The 15284-nt window shown below is 46.4% G+C and overlaps 1 protein-coding gene across 5 annotated transcripts in view; it reads left to right on the top strand.

The window, feature by feature from the left end:
• Positions 1-15284, top strand: part of itpr1b (inositol 1,4,5-trisphosphate receptor, type 1b) — a 105449-nt gene that overhangs the window by 71008 nt on the left and 19157 nt on the right. For all 5 annotated transcript variants that reach the window (XM_018734086.2, XM_018734085.2, XM_018734084.2 and 2 more), the window contains 9 exons: positions 3832-4015; positions 4356-4609; positions 5371-5571; positions 6110-6220; positions 6396-6491; positions 6702-6836; positions 8412-8519; positions 9331-9523; positions 12802-12924. In XM_018734086.2, coding sequence (XP_018589602.1) covers positions 3832-4015; positions 4356-4609; positions 5371-5571; positions 6110-6220; positions 6396-6491; positions 6702-6836; positions 8412-8519; positions 9331-9523; positions 12802-12924 — 1405 coding nt within the window. The remainder of the gene's footprint in view (positions 1-3831; positions 4016-4355; positions 4610-5370; positions 5572-6109; positions 6221-6395; positions 6492-6701; positions 6837-8411; positions 8520-9330; positions 9524-12801; positions 12925-15284) is intronic.

Raw genomic sequence — 15284 nt, 5'->3', positions numbered from 1 at the left:
TCTCAAATGCATTAGTGTGACTTGCCTGTGAGGAGAAGAGAGCGGCGAACGGGCTCCGCTTGCCAGTGGCCTGATGACGATAGCATATGCGCCACTTGGCTTGAGCCTGGAAAGCGTGGGGAGGAAAGCGAGCACCCTTGTGACTGCTGAAAGTCCACTTTCAGTAATTGTACGCTTTTTGCTGGTGCTCAGCGAAGGCTTTCATTTCCACATGGGACAGTCGACTGTCCGGTGGTTTTGATGCCTGTGTGTCAGGGATGGCCCGGTCAGCACAGAAAGCTCCGGGCCTCAAGAGGTCACTTCCTGTCCAGCAATGGACCAGCGTGCCTGTTTGGGAGAAACAAGTGATAAAACCCATCCTCTAGTTGTGGCCTCGACCCCGGTCATCAAAATGTCGTTCAACTTGACCTGTTCAAGTTCCCTTTTCTCTCCCCCCCCCCCCCCCCGCTGTGTTACCTGCTTCAGGAGGCACAAGGGCTCTGAAGCACAGCCCGTGATTGCATGACCCTTGGCTGTCGTTTGGTGCCACAGACACACTGGCCCTGCAGTTTGCTGCTAACCTTGGCTTTAAGTGCTTGTGTCCCTTCCATGCGGAGCTCGCAGCTCACTGTTGCGCATCCTCGGTTCACCTTCCGTACAGGCTGCCTTGGTTAGTGAGAGTGCGGGCAGGTGGAGAGGTCCGAGACGAGCTCCACGCGGCTTCGGGAGCACCGGGCGGAAGTGAGCTTGGCGGGAGACTAACAGAGGGAAAGTTGGAAAGGAAGGCTGTGAGTGACATTTGCTGGAGTCCTCCCACGCAGCCCGTCCGCCTCACTCTGCCTCTCAGCAGCGGGGAGGCGAGACAAGCAAAGCAGTGGCGAGTTAGTCCTCTGCCGATCACAGCCCCCTTTCCGCTGCGCACGAAGCTGCCTGCCGTCAGGGAGCAGCTTGATTATAAATAGAAGTTATATAACATCCCTTTGTTGATGCCAAGCGCCGGGACCGAGTCGGGAGGGGGGGGAAATGCGGCATGACCTTGTTTTTCAGAATAGATCGCCCCCGCCTTGCCTGCAGAAAATTCTTCTACTGCTTAGGGATCGTCTCAAAACAGGCAAAGCGGCCCTGTAATGTGCAGCTGAGGACAGAGCCCAGCTCTGAGCGGGGAGAAGCACTAAAGCACTTTGTCTTTCTCACACCCTCTTCCCTGAGTCTGTCTTTGAGAGAAGCTGTCGCTTGCTCGTCACTTAGGTGCTCACTCCCGTGTTCACACCCGTGCTCCCATTTCAGGTAGAAAGAGACTTGTCCCCGCACTTGTCTCGCATTGACAGGTGAAGTATGATGAAGTGCTTCATCCTCCTTCACCTTGTTTTTGCAGCCCTGGGGACTTCCCCGAGAATCATGACATAATGACACCGGAACAGGGATGGCAGTCTTATTTGCCAAGGCCCTTAAATGTTCAGAAAACATGGCATTTTCGCATGCCTTCCCTACAAAAAAGCGGTAAATGTCTGCTTTAGTACATGTACTGTTCAGCACAGTGGGCTCGGTGTTATTTGAGAAACCCTGTCCTTCCTGACTGCTCGTGTGGAACTTGTGCAGCACTGGAAGGGTCCGCTGTGGCAAACGGGCAGTAGGGGTTCAAGTGCAGTTTTTACACGGCCCCTTGCCACCTGTACCAGCTCCCTCCCGCTGCTCCAGTGAACATGTATATATGTGTGGCAGGAGTTTGTAGACAGGCCCCCCCCCCCAGACCTGGAGACGGCTGACCTGAATCTCTAGGCAGAGTGCGAAATGCATGTTATGCAAGCGGCTCAGCATTAGCACTGGTGCCGTCGGCTCGGAGCCACTTCTGCTGTGGCCTGCATCTCCAGGCTGCTCTCCCACCAGCCAGGCAGTGCTTCTCGCATGACCTCAGGGCCATGCTGGTGTGGAGAAGAATAGTTGTGCAGAAGTAAACACTGACACATTTTTCTCCGGCTGGAGCACAGGAGAGCAGAACATGACGGCGGTTTCATTGACAGCACGCGCACTGTGTCGTCTCCTTCCTTTGTCCGAACATCTCGCAAACTCGTCATTGCGACTGGCTCAAGGAGAGACTTACCACGGTGAACATGCATCTGTGTGTTTGTGTGTGTTTAAGGAGGGGTCCCACCTGCAACAAGGATGCTGCTCAGCTTGGGCTCAGAAGTAAATATTTCCTCCTTTTGGCACAAAACCAGACGTCCAGCCCACCTGTGTTCCCCGTCCTTCAGTGCTGTTCTTCGTTATTTTCGTTCTAACATGGAAATAATTGTATTGGCGTCGTGTCGCACTGTAGCTGTACTGATGATACTGTATGTGTTTGGTCTTCTGTGTGTTTTGACGCTTCAGGGAGATACGTTCAGGGGATTCTTGGGACTTGGTTACTCATGGTCAAGAAATGTTGTTGTGCTGATGTGTGCAGTTGACTCCTTGGGTCTCAATCACTTTTGAGTTCTGTTGTGGTCCTGCTCTGCTCACCCTGATGCAATTTTAATTGTATAAGTTTGATTTTAAGTATTTAATTTTGTTAGGTTAAATCTGACTATTTTGTGCCGGTAAATGGGTTAAATGTATGTTTAATAGTTTTGCATTTTTAACATTATCATGAGATTACAGACCTGCTCTGAGATATTTCTGCATGCCAATGAAGGACTTTCACCCTGCTCTCCGTGTGTGTGTGTGTGTGTGTGTGTGTGTGTGTGTACGTACACGTTTCGTGAAGATATTGAGAATCAAGACCTGCATATTGAGCACTAGCAGATCCTAGAAAGCAGGACCTTTTTGTTAGTTTTTTTTTTTTTTTTTTTGTGTCAGTGTTCACATGGCATGGTGTATCAAACACTTCAGCTCTCATTGTGAACTTCTTTCTCCGAGTCTTCGTTTTCGTTGTCCATTGGGGCCAAGTGCTCTTCTCACCTTTGACACACACGTTATGCTCCTGTATCTCACTCTCTGTGCCTCTGGGACCTGTAGCTGTTCTGCCCCCATGCTAGTCTGCCTGTGACCTGGACGAGAAGGTCGGTTATGTAATGGTAGGCTTCAGAAACTCCTTGGATACTCCCTCCGGCAGCTCCCTTCCCTTGCTCTCTCAGCACACTTGTCCTGTGTCAGTCTGGCACTCTGAAGTAGGGCAGGATTTTCCTTCCCCCATCTCTTTTTTTTTTTCCTCCCCCCTCTTTTCTCCAAACCTCGCATCCAGGCTTGGGCTTCTGTTCACCCTGCTGCATAGCTTTTGCTGGCCTGTGAGAAAAAGGAGGAGGAGGACACAGAGCGTTACAGAAATGCCACCAAGCTGCCCCAATCGGAGAGGGGGGTCCCCTTCCAGCTCCCAGCACTAGCTGGAGGGAGCATTACATCAGCGCGTATTGACAGTTTCTTTGGTGTGCCTTATTGTCACATCACTTGGGTGCAGGGAAAGTACTTTTTGCAGTGCCTGTCTCCTGTATTCCCTCATACTCAAGTGACATGTAACAGTGAAGTGCAGGACGATTTATAGCATGACGACCTGTAAGGTACCAACTGGCTCATGTACCACTAAGTATGGAAATATGTGTGTCCTAATATTGTGTCCAGGAGAGGAAGATTACAACCCCAACAGGGTGAAATGAGTCCAGGCATCTCCCCCCCCCCCCCCCCCCCCCCCCCCCCCTTTTGCTGTGACACTTGTGTTAGTATGTAACTCGACTGGTGCTTGTTTTCACCATCAATGAAACGGTAATGAAGCTGAAGAAACACATATTTACACTGATCATGCTGGAGTGTAACACAAGAGCAGGGAAGTTGAGTAATTCATATGTAGTTATTGAGTTTTGCTTTGTTTTTTCTTCATAGCGGTCATTTTACTGCCGTCTAACTGAAGACAAGAAATCAGAAAAGTTCTTCAAGGTGTTTTACGAGCGCATGAAGCTGGCTCAGCAGGAGATCAAAGCCACGGTGACGGTCAACACCAGTGATCTGGGCAGCAAGAAGAAGGACGACGAGGCCTCGGACAAGGATGCACCAGCGCGCAAGAAAGGTTATAGGGTCATGACATTTGATTTCAGTTGCTGAGACCAGCTTGTCCTCCTAGCTCTTCCTTCTTCCTGGCTGTTGTCATTGCCCCTTGTAAGGATAACTTGTACAGAGAAAACCTAGTTCCACCATGTTAGTTCAGGCTGTTTTGTTCTGTGTCTGTCGATGGCTTGTCAAAGGAGTCATGGTCTCCCCGGCAGTACCTCACCCTCATCAACGCTGCACTGAAACCACAGATGCTGCACATGAAAGTCTGACAGTTTCTGCATTGTTATCGGGAGAAAATGCAGGCCTTTGTCACTGCGTGTTGTTTCTCAGAGACTGTTTGCTCTTTGCATATACAGTGAAGGACGTGGCCTCTGTGGTGACAGAGGAGGTGCGGGAACAGCTGCTGGAAGCTTCCACTGTCACCAAGAAGGCGTACTGTTCGTACCGGCGTGATGCCGACAGCGAGGAGCACCTGGTCCCGCCCGACGGGCAGGCCAGCACAGGCGACAAGGGCCAGGATGATGGGGAGATGAGTGTTATCATCACCATCATGCAGCCCATCCTCCGCCTCATGCAGTTGCTTTGCGAGAACCACAACCGTGAGCTGCAGGTCAGCCAAACACTAGGAGAGCTGTTGCTCATTCCTTGCACTCCAACTATAGTGAAGCATGCAAAAATCTGTCACATTGCTGTAAAAATGTTACCCTTAAATGTACCTAGGAGCAGCGGATATTATTGAAATAGAGAGAGGTTATGCAGTTTGAAAGATGGAGAGAATCCTGGAGGCAATTTGCATGAGGCTACAGTTGTGTGTACACAGCAAGTAGTGGCAAAAGTCATCAGAATACATAAATATTACATTGAAACAACTGTAAAAGTATGGAAATGTTATAGGTAGTACAAACGGCACAATACCATTTGCACAATAAATGGTCAGTGCCCCCCCCCCCCCCAAGTCAAGCCAGCCTCCCAAGACCAAGCCAGTCTTCACTATTTTACTTGACTGTATGGAAAAGAGAACCAGTTGAAGCTCTGATGAAACATCACCACTAAAGACCTATATGCTCTTTTTAAATAAATAAAAAAAAAAAAAAAAAAACCTTAGCCTTCTCTGAAAGTAAAGGTGACTTCTGCCTTTCTTGTACAGATATTCAGTGTTGCCAGACCACTCTAACCTGTGTTTGAAGTGAACCCGTAAATGAGCTTGAATCATGAAGGGTTAGATGGTAGATGAGCCACAGGACAGATGTCTCACCTGTAGAGCCAGTAGATTGAAGTTGCGGATGTTGGGTAGGCTAGGACTCATCTTCTATGCATTTATGGGCCCATTACTCCTCTCTCTCCCACTTCCAACTCCTTAACCCCCCTCAGAACTTTCTGCGCTGTCAGAATAACAAGAACAACTACAACCTTGTGTGTGAGACCCTTCAGTTCCTGGACTGCATCTGCGGCAGCACGACAGGTGGCTTGGGCCTGCTTGGCCTCTACATCAATGAGAAGAATGTAGGGCTCATCAACCAGACCGTGGAGAGCCTCACTGAGTACTGCCAGGGCCCTTGCCATGAGAACCAGGTGGGGGCGTCTCACTCTTCTTGGCCATCAACATACATGTAGAACAGAGATGGCCCCCCTGCCCTCGGTAGACATGACAACTTTTTGGTCCATGGGACAAAAATGCTGACTTTGTTTTATCTGTGCAGATCTGTTCCTGATTTTGATTAGCTATAATTTTCTGCTTTTGAATATGCACATGTTGGCATTTGTTTATGCACAAGAGATGGTAAAACAAAGTGTACTAATTTTCTTTTGTTTGAACAAACAAATTTCTCCTCCTTCTGTAATGGCAGGGTTTGTCGTGATGATTGCTGTGCAATTAGACAGTTGGATTTATGTTTGAGGCTGGGCTGCCACAGCAGTTACACAACTGGCTTGTTAGACAACGATGTCCATACATTTGAACAACTCATTTGTCCTGTATAATTTTCGGCTGCTTTCGGCATGTCATGGTGGTGTTTTCTCACTGCATGGGGGCTCCACTTTGTGGTTTGTGCCCATTTTGATACTGAATCATTATTATGGCATACTGATTGCTCACCATGTGGCTCTTCAGAACTGTATCGCCACTCATGAGTGCAACGGGATCGACATCATCATTGCGTTGATACTCAATGACATCAATCCTCTAGGGAAGAAGCGGATGGATTTGGTGCTGGAGCTCAAGGTGAGTACTTTCCATTGCACACCATTTTCTTGACATAGGTTCCAGCATTGTCGGGAAGTTGAGCAGTTACCAAGCCTCTTAGGAAACTCCTCCATCTTATTTTGTTGTCATTAGGCTGAACTGCTTCTCAATGTTTAGACTTGTGGCTTGTCCCTGTTTGTACTGATTCCTCCAGAATAATGCTTCCAAGCTGCTTTTGGCCATTATGGAGAGCCGCCATGACAGCGAGAATGCCGAGAGAATCCTTTACAACATGAGGCCCAAGGAGCTGGTGAGCCCAGTCACATGCAGTGGAGATTCTGTGTGCTTGTGTGGTGTCGCCAAGATCTTTTTCAGAATGTTCCTTCAGAGGCCTCGAAATCCTTGCTTCTCAGTGTAGACTTTGTTTTGTTAATTTCCAGCCTCCATGGCACTTTGTGTTCATCTTATTTTCCTCCTCCGTGCTTATACTGTCGACTGATTCCCAGGCTGTCATTTGCAGGTGGAAGTGATCAAGAAGGCCTACCTGCAGGGTGAGGTGGAGGTTCCAGAGCCTGATGAGGAAAAGGAAGGGGAAGAGGAGCACTCTGCCTCACCTCGGAATGTCGGTCACAACATTTACATTCTGGCTCATCAGGTAGTTTCACTGTTTAATTCCTTGGTCTGTATGGCCAACATTGTCACACAGTCAACACGTGTCACAAACAGTGAGGATGTTGCAAAGTTGAAGGTTACGGTTCCCAGGTTGTCTTCTATGTCAGGTTCCTTTTGTTAGCCTCCATTTGTGTTAAAATGTCAAATTTCTCAGTCCAAATAGTTTCTGTTCTGAAACAGCCTGGTAGCGCCACTTTTTAGAATATGAATCAGAAGCTGCTGATGAGCAATCTGTTTGACAATGCTGTGGAAAGGAGACACGGGGACTCTGCAGGTGGAACCCACAAGCAGCTGCAGGAGTCAAGTGGAGAAACCACTAGTGTCAAACCACACTGGTTTCTGTGCACTCTGGCTGCTACTCACGCAAAATGGGCCAGGCTCAGGCGCTCCTGCATAGAGCCCAGCGCACGTTACAGTGCACGACGGAAAGTACCGCCTGAGTACTGTAAATCTCCACATCTTGGAGACTTCCTGTACTGATAAGGCCCAAGTGTGGATCATCACCGCCCAGTCGGGTGTGCTGCCAGATACAATGACACACATACGAGGAGATGTTCAAGTGTGTACACACACACACACACACACACGCCTGTGCACATAGCACCCAAACAAAAGTGAGGTATTCCTCATTGCATCTTTTTTTTTTTTTGAGGCTGAGGTGGGATTCTTGGGATCAAAGCAAATTCATAAACACATACATACTTTACATCATTATTATAAGATTATATACAAAATATCTGCTCGTTTCTTATAATCTGATCTCTCCCCTGATCTAAGTGCATGATAAGCATGTAAATGTCTATGTTTAATAATTTTTTAATTAGAAATTGTTGAATAATGGATAAACCTTTATGCAGCTGCTTGCGTGATGTGCACTGGTTCATGTGGTGCAATGTGACAAATTAACTGTACTCTAGAATTATGTGTCTGCATCTAAATCTCTCCTGTAGATGTGAAGCTCACATTTCCTCTGCTATGTGCGTCACTTTGGAGAAAAGCGTCTGCTAAATGAATGAATGTAAATGTACCTTGCCTGTGTGCATATTGTTGACTTTTTTCCTGGTTAATTGTTTGTCTGGATTAAACAAATGGATGTTTAAGAAACTTTCTAATCAGTTTTGAACAGAGTTGACTGAAACTGTAATTGACATTGTCATCATCCCGCTTTTTGAGAGATTCACAATACGATAAATATGTTTTGGCATTATTTTGCTAGCCTGGTCTCTTGAATTCTGTTCTGTAATTGGAAGTGCAACTTCTTCACAGCCAACCCTGTATATTGAGTCATTTTTCTGAAGAAGGTGACATGGGGTTTTGCAAGTTACAATTTTGAAACTGGTAAAAGCACTTCCATGTAGCTGGGGTGTTGGTTAATGTAATTTAACATTTTGTTTGTGTGATAGATAAATATCATGTGTTCTTTAAGAAACACCTGTTTTTTGGACTTCCTTAAGATTAGTGACAACTGCTTCTCCCCCCCCCCTTCTGACATGTTTTTGTGATATTGCTCTGCCCTTGCTCCCCATACATTCTTGCACACACATACTGAAAAACCCAGCTGGCACGACACAACAAGGAGCTCCAGGCTATGCTGAAACCCGGTGGCACCTACGGAGAGGGCGACGAGGCCCTAGAATACTACGCCAAGCACACAGCTCAGATTGAGGTCAGTGACCATGTGACTGCAGCCAGCACTTTTCCACCTTGCCGTCAAAAGCTGTCCTCAGGTGCTGAGGCTGTGTTCATGGTGCAAAGAGCACGTTGGCTTATATACACAGACTGTTTGAATTGCAGCAGCGTTTGGCGCACTTCCATATTTCATAGTAGGAATGCAGCCCTTTGCTCCTACCACTGTCGAGCTCCTGTTAAACTTTCTTGTTCAAGCATTTGGTCTCCATGAAAATGTTATTAGGCATCATAATTCTTTTTTGCATGTGTTTCATGTTTGAAATGTAGATGTAAAAGGTGTTACATCACCATGGGTGCCGCACAAGGTAAAGGCAACTCTCTTACACAACTGGCAGGCTATTGTGGCAGCTTCCACTCAGTACACACAATGAAGCGGCCTGCTTCTTTTTTTCTCCCTCCCTTTGGGTCTGCAGGCAAAGCAGTTAGCGTCAGGGCTGAGGAGGTAGGCACAGGAAGCAAAGGTGATGCTTGCGTCTGAGAAGCATTTTCGTTGCCCTTGAGAAAGACTCAGAAATTGCTGTCCACGTATATCACTCTATATATGACTGTCTGCAAACAAGTGTTCGTGTCATGCCTTCTTGCTGAGATGTAGTGCGAACTTAGTGATCAGTATGGAAAGGTCACGACAATAAAGAAAACAAAGGGTGCACTAAACTGGAATGAGGAGAAAGGGGTTTATTCAAATATGTAACTGTGCTGTATTTCTTTTTTTCCTATCATTACCAATTAGTAGCAGTTAGGTTTGGACTCTGGGCTGCGCCCACTGACCACACTTTGGTTGTGTGCAGATTGTGCGGCTGGATCGCACCATGGAGCAGATAGTCTTTCCTGTGCCAAACATCTGCGAGTTCCTGACCAGTGAGTCCAAGCTGCGTGTGTACTACGCCACGGAGCGTGACGAGCAGGGCAGCAAGATCAACGACTTCTTCCTGCGCGCAGAGGACCTTTTCAATGAGATGATTTGGCAGAAGAAGCTGCGAGGTACTCAAGAGGGCCCTGGTAATACAAACAAGGTCCCCTGTGCATCCTCTCCCTACCGTTCTTTCCCTAGCAGCTGTTTACAGGCCTTCACCCCCTCCCTAACCTCCTGACCCGTCTCAAAACAGGGCGGCTGCTGTTCTGTTTTGCAGAGCAAGTGTGGGGGTGTGGGACAAGAAAGGCCCAAAACCCCAGGAACAGCAGGATCTCATTGTCTGTGTTGCTGCTCTTCTGCCCCTGAGGAGAACACCTCCATTCCCTGTGCCTCTACTTTCTCTACTTTTTTGGGTATCGTTAGATCTAATGGGGGGCGTGGTGGCACAGCGGGTTTGGCTAAGTCCCACTCTCTGGTGGATCTGGGGTTAGAGTCCCGCTTGGGGTGCCTTGCTATGGACTGACGTCCCATCCTGGGTGTGTTCCCTCTCCTCCTCCAGCCTTGCGCCCTGTGTTGCTGGGTTAGGCTCCGGTTTGCCGCGACCACCCTTGGGACAAGTGATTTCAGACTCTGTGTGTGGATCTAACAGAGATTGATAGTAATGTACCCATGATCCTTGGACTGGTGCAGGTGAACAGTGGTTGGTATATGTCGTCTGTATGATGGCAGATATTTCTACTGTAGATTCTTATGGAATTTCCATGGAACACAGCCAGGGAGGGGTCGTTGCATCGAGCACGTTCCCGTAACCCTTTACCTAACCCTTATTAGTGCTATACCTGAAGCACCAACCCCAAATTTGCTTGTGGTTTTCCCACAACAAAGGTCAGTGTGTGGACCCCCACCCACACACCTCCAAATCTTTTTTTCCTCAACGACACTTATTATGAGTGTCGCTCAGTGAGGGGGCGGGGACACGTATGCCTCTGATCTGAATGAATCAGAAAAGTGCTGCCATTCCATTCCAGCTGCCTTCACGTCATGAGAAAAGCATCTTCTGCTCATGAAATCCCCCTCCTCAAGTTCCTCATTTCTTTTAAAACCAAACTGAAACCACTGTATGAAAATAGCAGCTATTAAACCAAACCCCCCCGGTCAGCAGTCTTGAGGGTTGCGAATGTCTCGTGAAAGGTCATGAAATGTAGCTGCTTTACTAGGATCTCCAGAATGTGTCCACTCACTCCAATGAAGCTGAATTAAATTGGGGTCAGTGTTGGACAGGAGATGGGGACAGTGAACTGGGGTTGTGTGCTGAGATGTGGGGTTGTGGTGTTTCTGTGCGTGCGTGCGTGCGTGCGTGCGTGCGTGCGTGCGTGGGGTTTCCTCTGAAGCAAAACACTCTTCTCTCACCAAAGTTGCCTTGTTTTGATGATTTTTATCCTGATAAAAACACATGCATGTTATACACCTGTGCACACTGCACGTGACCTTGGCCAGTTAATTGTTAATAGTAAGTTTTTTAACCCCAAGGTTCTCGGGTAACATGACTTGAATTGTGTGGTTCATTGTACTAATTGTGAACAGCTAATTAATCTGTATACACAGCAGTGTGTTGGTACTCAGACTGCATACTGCTCATCTAAAGTATGTAGCCCGACAATCTGATTTTATGCAGTAATTAGTTACTGTCACTCCTTATTTCTCAGTCTTGAGTTGTTTCTGAAATTTTATTTTTGGAAATTCGTTGTTACAGTTTACATTTTTATCATTTTTCTGATGCTTTTCTTTTAAGCGACTTGCAATATTAAGCTACTTAGAATAATTTACTCATTTATACACCTGGGTTTTTTTTTTTTTTATTTTTTTTTAACTCCAGCAGTTTAGGGTGAGTACCTCACTCATGGGTACTTGGGTCCAAAGGCAGCAGCTCTAACCACTATGCTACCAGCTGCCATACTTGATACTAAGACAACTTTTATGCAATATGTAATCAGTCTGGTGATCCCATTATCTGTTTTTTGGGCATTTCATGGGTACAATAAAATGCCCCCATTTGTACAGCTCCGATATTTCAGCGTTCAACACATGTTCTCACTATAGCTTAAACTTTGAGGAATATACTTATCTCGTATGGCATTGAATTCATGGTGGTTTTTTTTAAGAAAACTATACGAGGTGCACGGGAGCCTCAAAATATTTCCCTTTGATTAGTGCTGAAACTTGCATTTATTTATTTAGCAGATGCTTCTTCTAAAGCAACTTCCATTGAACTCTATGTAGTGTTATGAGCCCACACACCTTATTCACCACAGTGACTTACACTGTTAGATACACTACTTACAATGGGTCATTCATCCATACATCAGTGGAACACACACACACACTCTATCTCTGTCACTCGCACACTAGGGGGAACCTGAACAGCATGTCTTTGGACTGTGGGAGGAAACCAGAGCACCCAGAGGAAACCCACGCAGACACAGGGAGAACATGCAAACTCCACACAGACTAAGTGGGGATCGAACCCACGTCCTCTCGCACCACCCAGGCGCTGAGACAAACAAAGGTGTTTCTTCAGTTTCTGAAGAACGCATTGTGAAAGTTGATTGGTAAAAGTGACCAATTTTGCAAGTAAATGTAACATTTTTTGGTCTTCCAAGAATTAGGAAGCCAGTATTCCTCAAATTGCCAGTTTTACACAATTAAAAAATATACTGTATAATGTAGGTCCTGCTAACTCTTTCTTTTGGTTCTACATTCTTTGAGTCACACATCTGATCAGCTGGTCTGGGATCAGGTTTAATTTCCATTTATTTTTGACCCCTTTCCTAAGTACTATATATATATATATATATATAGCATTTAAAAACAAAGGTAGTTAAGCAGAAATTACATGAGACAACGGTTTCATAAAAGTGTTTGATAGACAAGTGTCATTTGTTGAGAGACGTGGAGGTGCACACTTGCTGTTCTCTTCATGTCTACTTACTGTTACATGTGTACGTACCAGGCTGAAGGCCTCTGAGCGCTTCTGTCTTCCAGTTGCTGGAGACGTTACACTTCAGTCAGCACAGGGCTCCTCCTGCAAATGGTCCAGGCGTGATGAAATAAACGTGTGGCTGCTAATGTACAGTAACAACATTTGCTTTTGGAGTAACTGAAAGGAAAGGCCCCAAGTGGACTGCAGTTGTGGCTAAGAGATAGATGCTGTACAGTACTGTGTCGTACACTACATGTTGCTTACGGCGTCCTTTACCAGTGTAGTTCCTGGGACATTTTTTTTTTTTTTTTACATGATGACTTGCGTGTGCCAATTCAGGTGCTTTCTGCCTAATTTAGTAGAGTTAAGGTGTGTTTGACCTGGGTTTAAAGGCTCTGCATGTGACTCTCTGCCCCCTTTCCCCAGCTCAGCCTGTTCTCTACTGGTGCTCCCGTAACATGTCCTTCTGGAGCAGCATCTCTTTCAACCTGGCTGTGCTCATGAACCTGCTGGTGGCTTTCTTTTACCCCCTGGAGGGTGTTCGTGGAGGTAAGTGTCCCTGTAAATTCTGGATCTTAAGGTAGGACTAGATCAGGTGACTCACTCACTGATGTTAGTATCTAGAAGGAACCCTTCACACATATCACTGTAGAGGCATCTTGTGTTTCATGGAGCTGTTCACACGGTGCACACTTGTCTCAGACTTTGTCTTTTTAAGATGCTGGTGTTTGCAGCCTTTCTAGTAAAATGTCAACCAAAAGCTGTTAGACTAAAAGTCTGTTGTTTAATTAACATGCCACTTACTGAAAGCCATATAAGTACTCCTAAAAGCACAGTGTTTTTGTTCATCTATTCATAACTGTATTGAAATGTAGCTGTCTTGGCTGTCCTTCAATTTTCAGTCTTGAACTTTGACCTGTTATTATTTTTAGATTCTGAGCTGTCTTGTAGTAATTACTCTTGCGGTAATGTAGTCACTTCACAAACATCACGGCTTTTACTACATCATTTCAAATGTGATGGTACAGTCGTTCCTTGTATTGTTCTCAGAAGGTTCATTCTATGAGACCATTTGATGACAAGACGATGTATGCAGATAAATAACGCTTTGGTCTACATTGTGCTCTCAGCTCCCATTCTAGCCCTGTGCTGTTTACAGCGCTGCTCTGAAAAAAGAGACAAATCACTTCGTAGGTCTGCTCCTTTTTTGTCCGATTGCCTGTAGAACTCTTCCCATAATTTCTTTTTCAACAAGTTTCATAGAACGCTGGGCCTTCATTCATATATTTACACCTGCACTTATGTTACATTTCTGTGCGTAATTGACATATTCACCTGTGTTGCCTTGCATTTGTTTGCAAGTTACACTGGTGGCACATTGTACAGAGCTGCTCTCCTCTGCTGTCACCGTGTCGTTGCTACCACCAAGGTTGGGCTAGAACAGGTATGTGCATGTGAGAGGATGTTGACTTTGAGAACCCGGTTGAGCAGGCTGCACCGCTCCCTCCAGGAATTTGCTCTCACGTGAATTCCAGCCTGACCCGCAAGAGACAAAGCACTTTGTTTGCCACACCTGAATAAAAACATTTCTGTCTCATCCGCCAGGGCTGCTGGGATGCGAGAGTGCACAGCCATGAAGCCTGCCTTTGTTTTGAGCACAGCAGCGCAGGGAGAAGAACGACATTGTGATTTTCTACGCACATAAACTTCCGATTGTTCTGCCCCGCGTCGAGCCGAGCGCTCCCTTTTGTCTGAACTTCCCTAGTGTAGGAGATGAAGAAAGAAAGGGGAAAAAAAAAAAATCATTTGCTCATGACACTAAAGGGTCACGTGAAGTCCCAGAAGTCTTCTAAACGTTCCTGCCGTTGTTCAGTTCATATTGATAGTTCTTGATCTCACGGTGTCCTGACGCTCAGTCACAGAGGTGTCCTACAGTGCAGGTGTGAAAGATAATGTAGGAAGCAGATGTGTGTTTTACATTTGTATAGCAGTAGGTACCTTCGTTATTATAAAGGTGTGTCACAATCCAACCCCCCATTGTCAAGAACCGCTTGTCCCGAGCGGGGTCGTGTTGAACCAGAGCCTAACCCGGCAACGCATGGCGCAAGGCCAAAGGGGGGGGGGACACACCCAGGACGGGACGCCAGTCCATCGCAAGGCACCCCAAGCAGAGCTCGAACCCCAAGCCCACCTGAAAGCATGACCTGGCCAAACCTGCCATGCTGCCACGCCCCTTTGTGTCTCCCAAATTGAAATTAAAAATTTAAGGAAGACATGAAGTAAAAATGTGTATTTTCCACTGTAATGTTATATAGCCATACTCATGGTGATAATTGCATTTGTTGTGCCACTTGTATAGATATAACCCTAAGTAGGAGTAAATACAGATTTATATACTCGCTACAGAAATGTCATGCATTCAAACTATTGACTAATAGAAACATAAAAAAGCAGTTGTTCATGTAGTAATGTTCATCCTAAATACACCTAGATTAACATGATGTCACTCAGTGTCCCTTTTGGGTTTTTGTGGGAAACTCGTATTGAGCAGAAAAAAGTTTGACTGTGGTTCATCCTTGGTGAAAAACACTGTCACTGAGGCCATGCATGTGGTACAGAGGCTGCCTGTCCTGCAGATTGGCGGTGTGGTGTGTGTGTTTCTGTGTGAAACTGAGCCCAGCGCTGAAACCTTTCAGTTTACTGTTGAGTTCTACTCAGGTGTCCCGTCATCCACGGCTTTAGGCAGAGACCACCAATAAGAGTACCAGTAACAAGAACCTGTAATACATGTGCTACGTGCCTGTAACCCTCTGAGTGTTTGGAAGTAGAGTCCGTGGGGCTTGGCTTCTGGTTCCTCCAGCTCAGCTGGGGGCACAGGGACTGCTGCCGTGTCATGCTGTTGGCCCCAG

The sequence above is a fragment of the Scleropages formosus genome, chromosome 22 (genome assembly GCF_900964775.1).
Source record: "Scleropages formosus chromosome 22, fSclFor1.1, whole genome shotgun sequence".
Taxonomy (NCBI): Eukaryota; Metazoa; Chordata; class Actinopteri; order Osteoglossiformes; family Osteoglossidae; genus Scleropages; species Scleropages formosus.
This window is presented reverse-complemented; position numbering and strand designations above follow the sequence as displayed.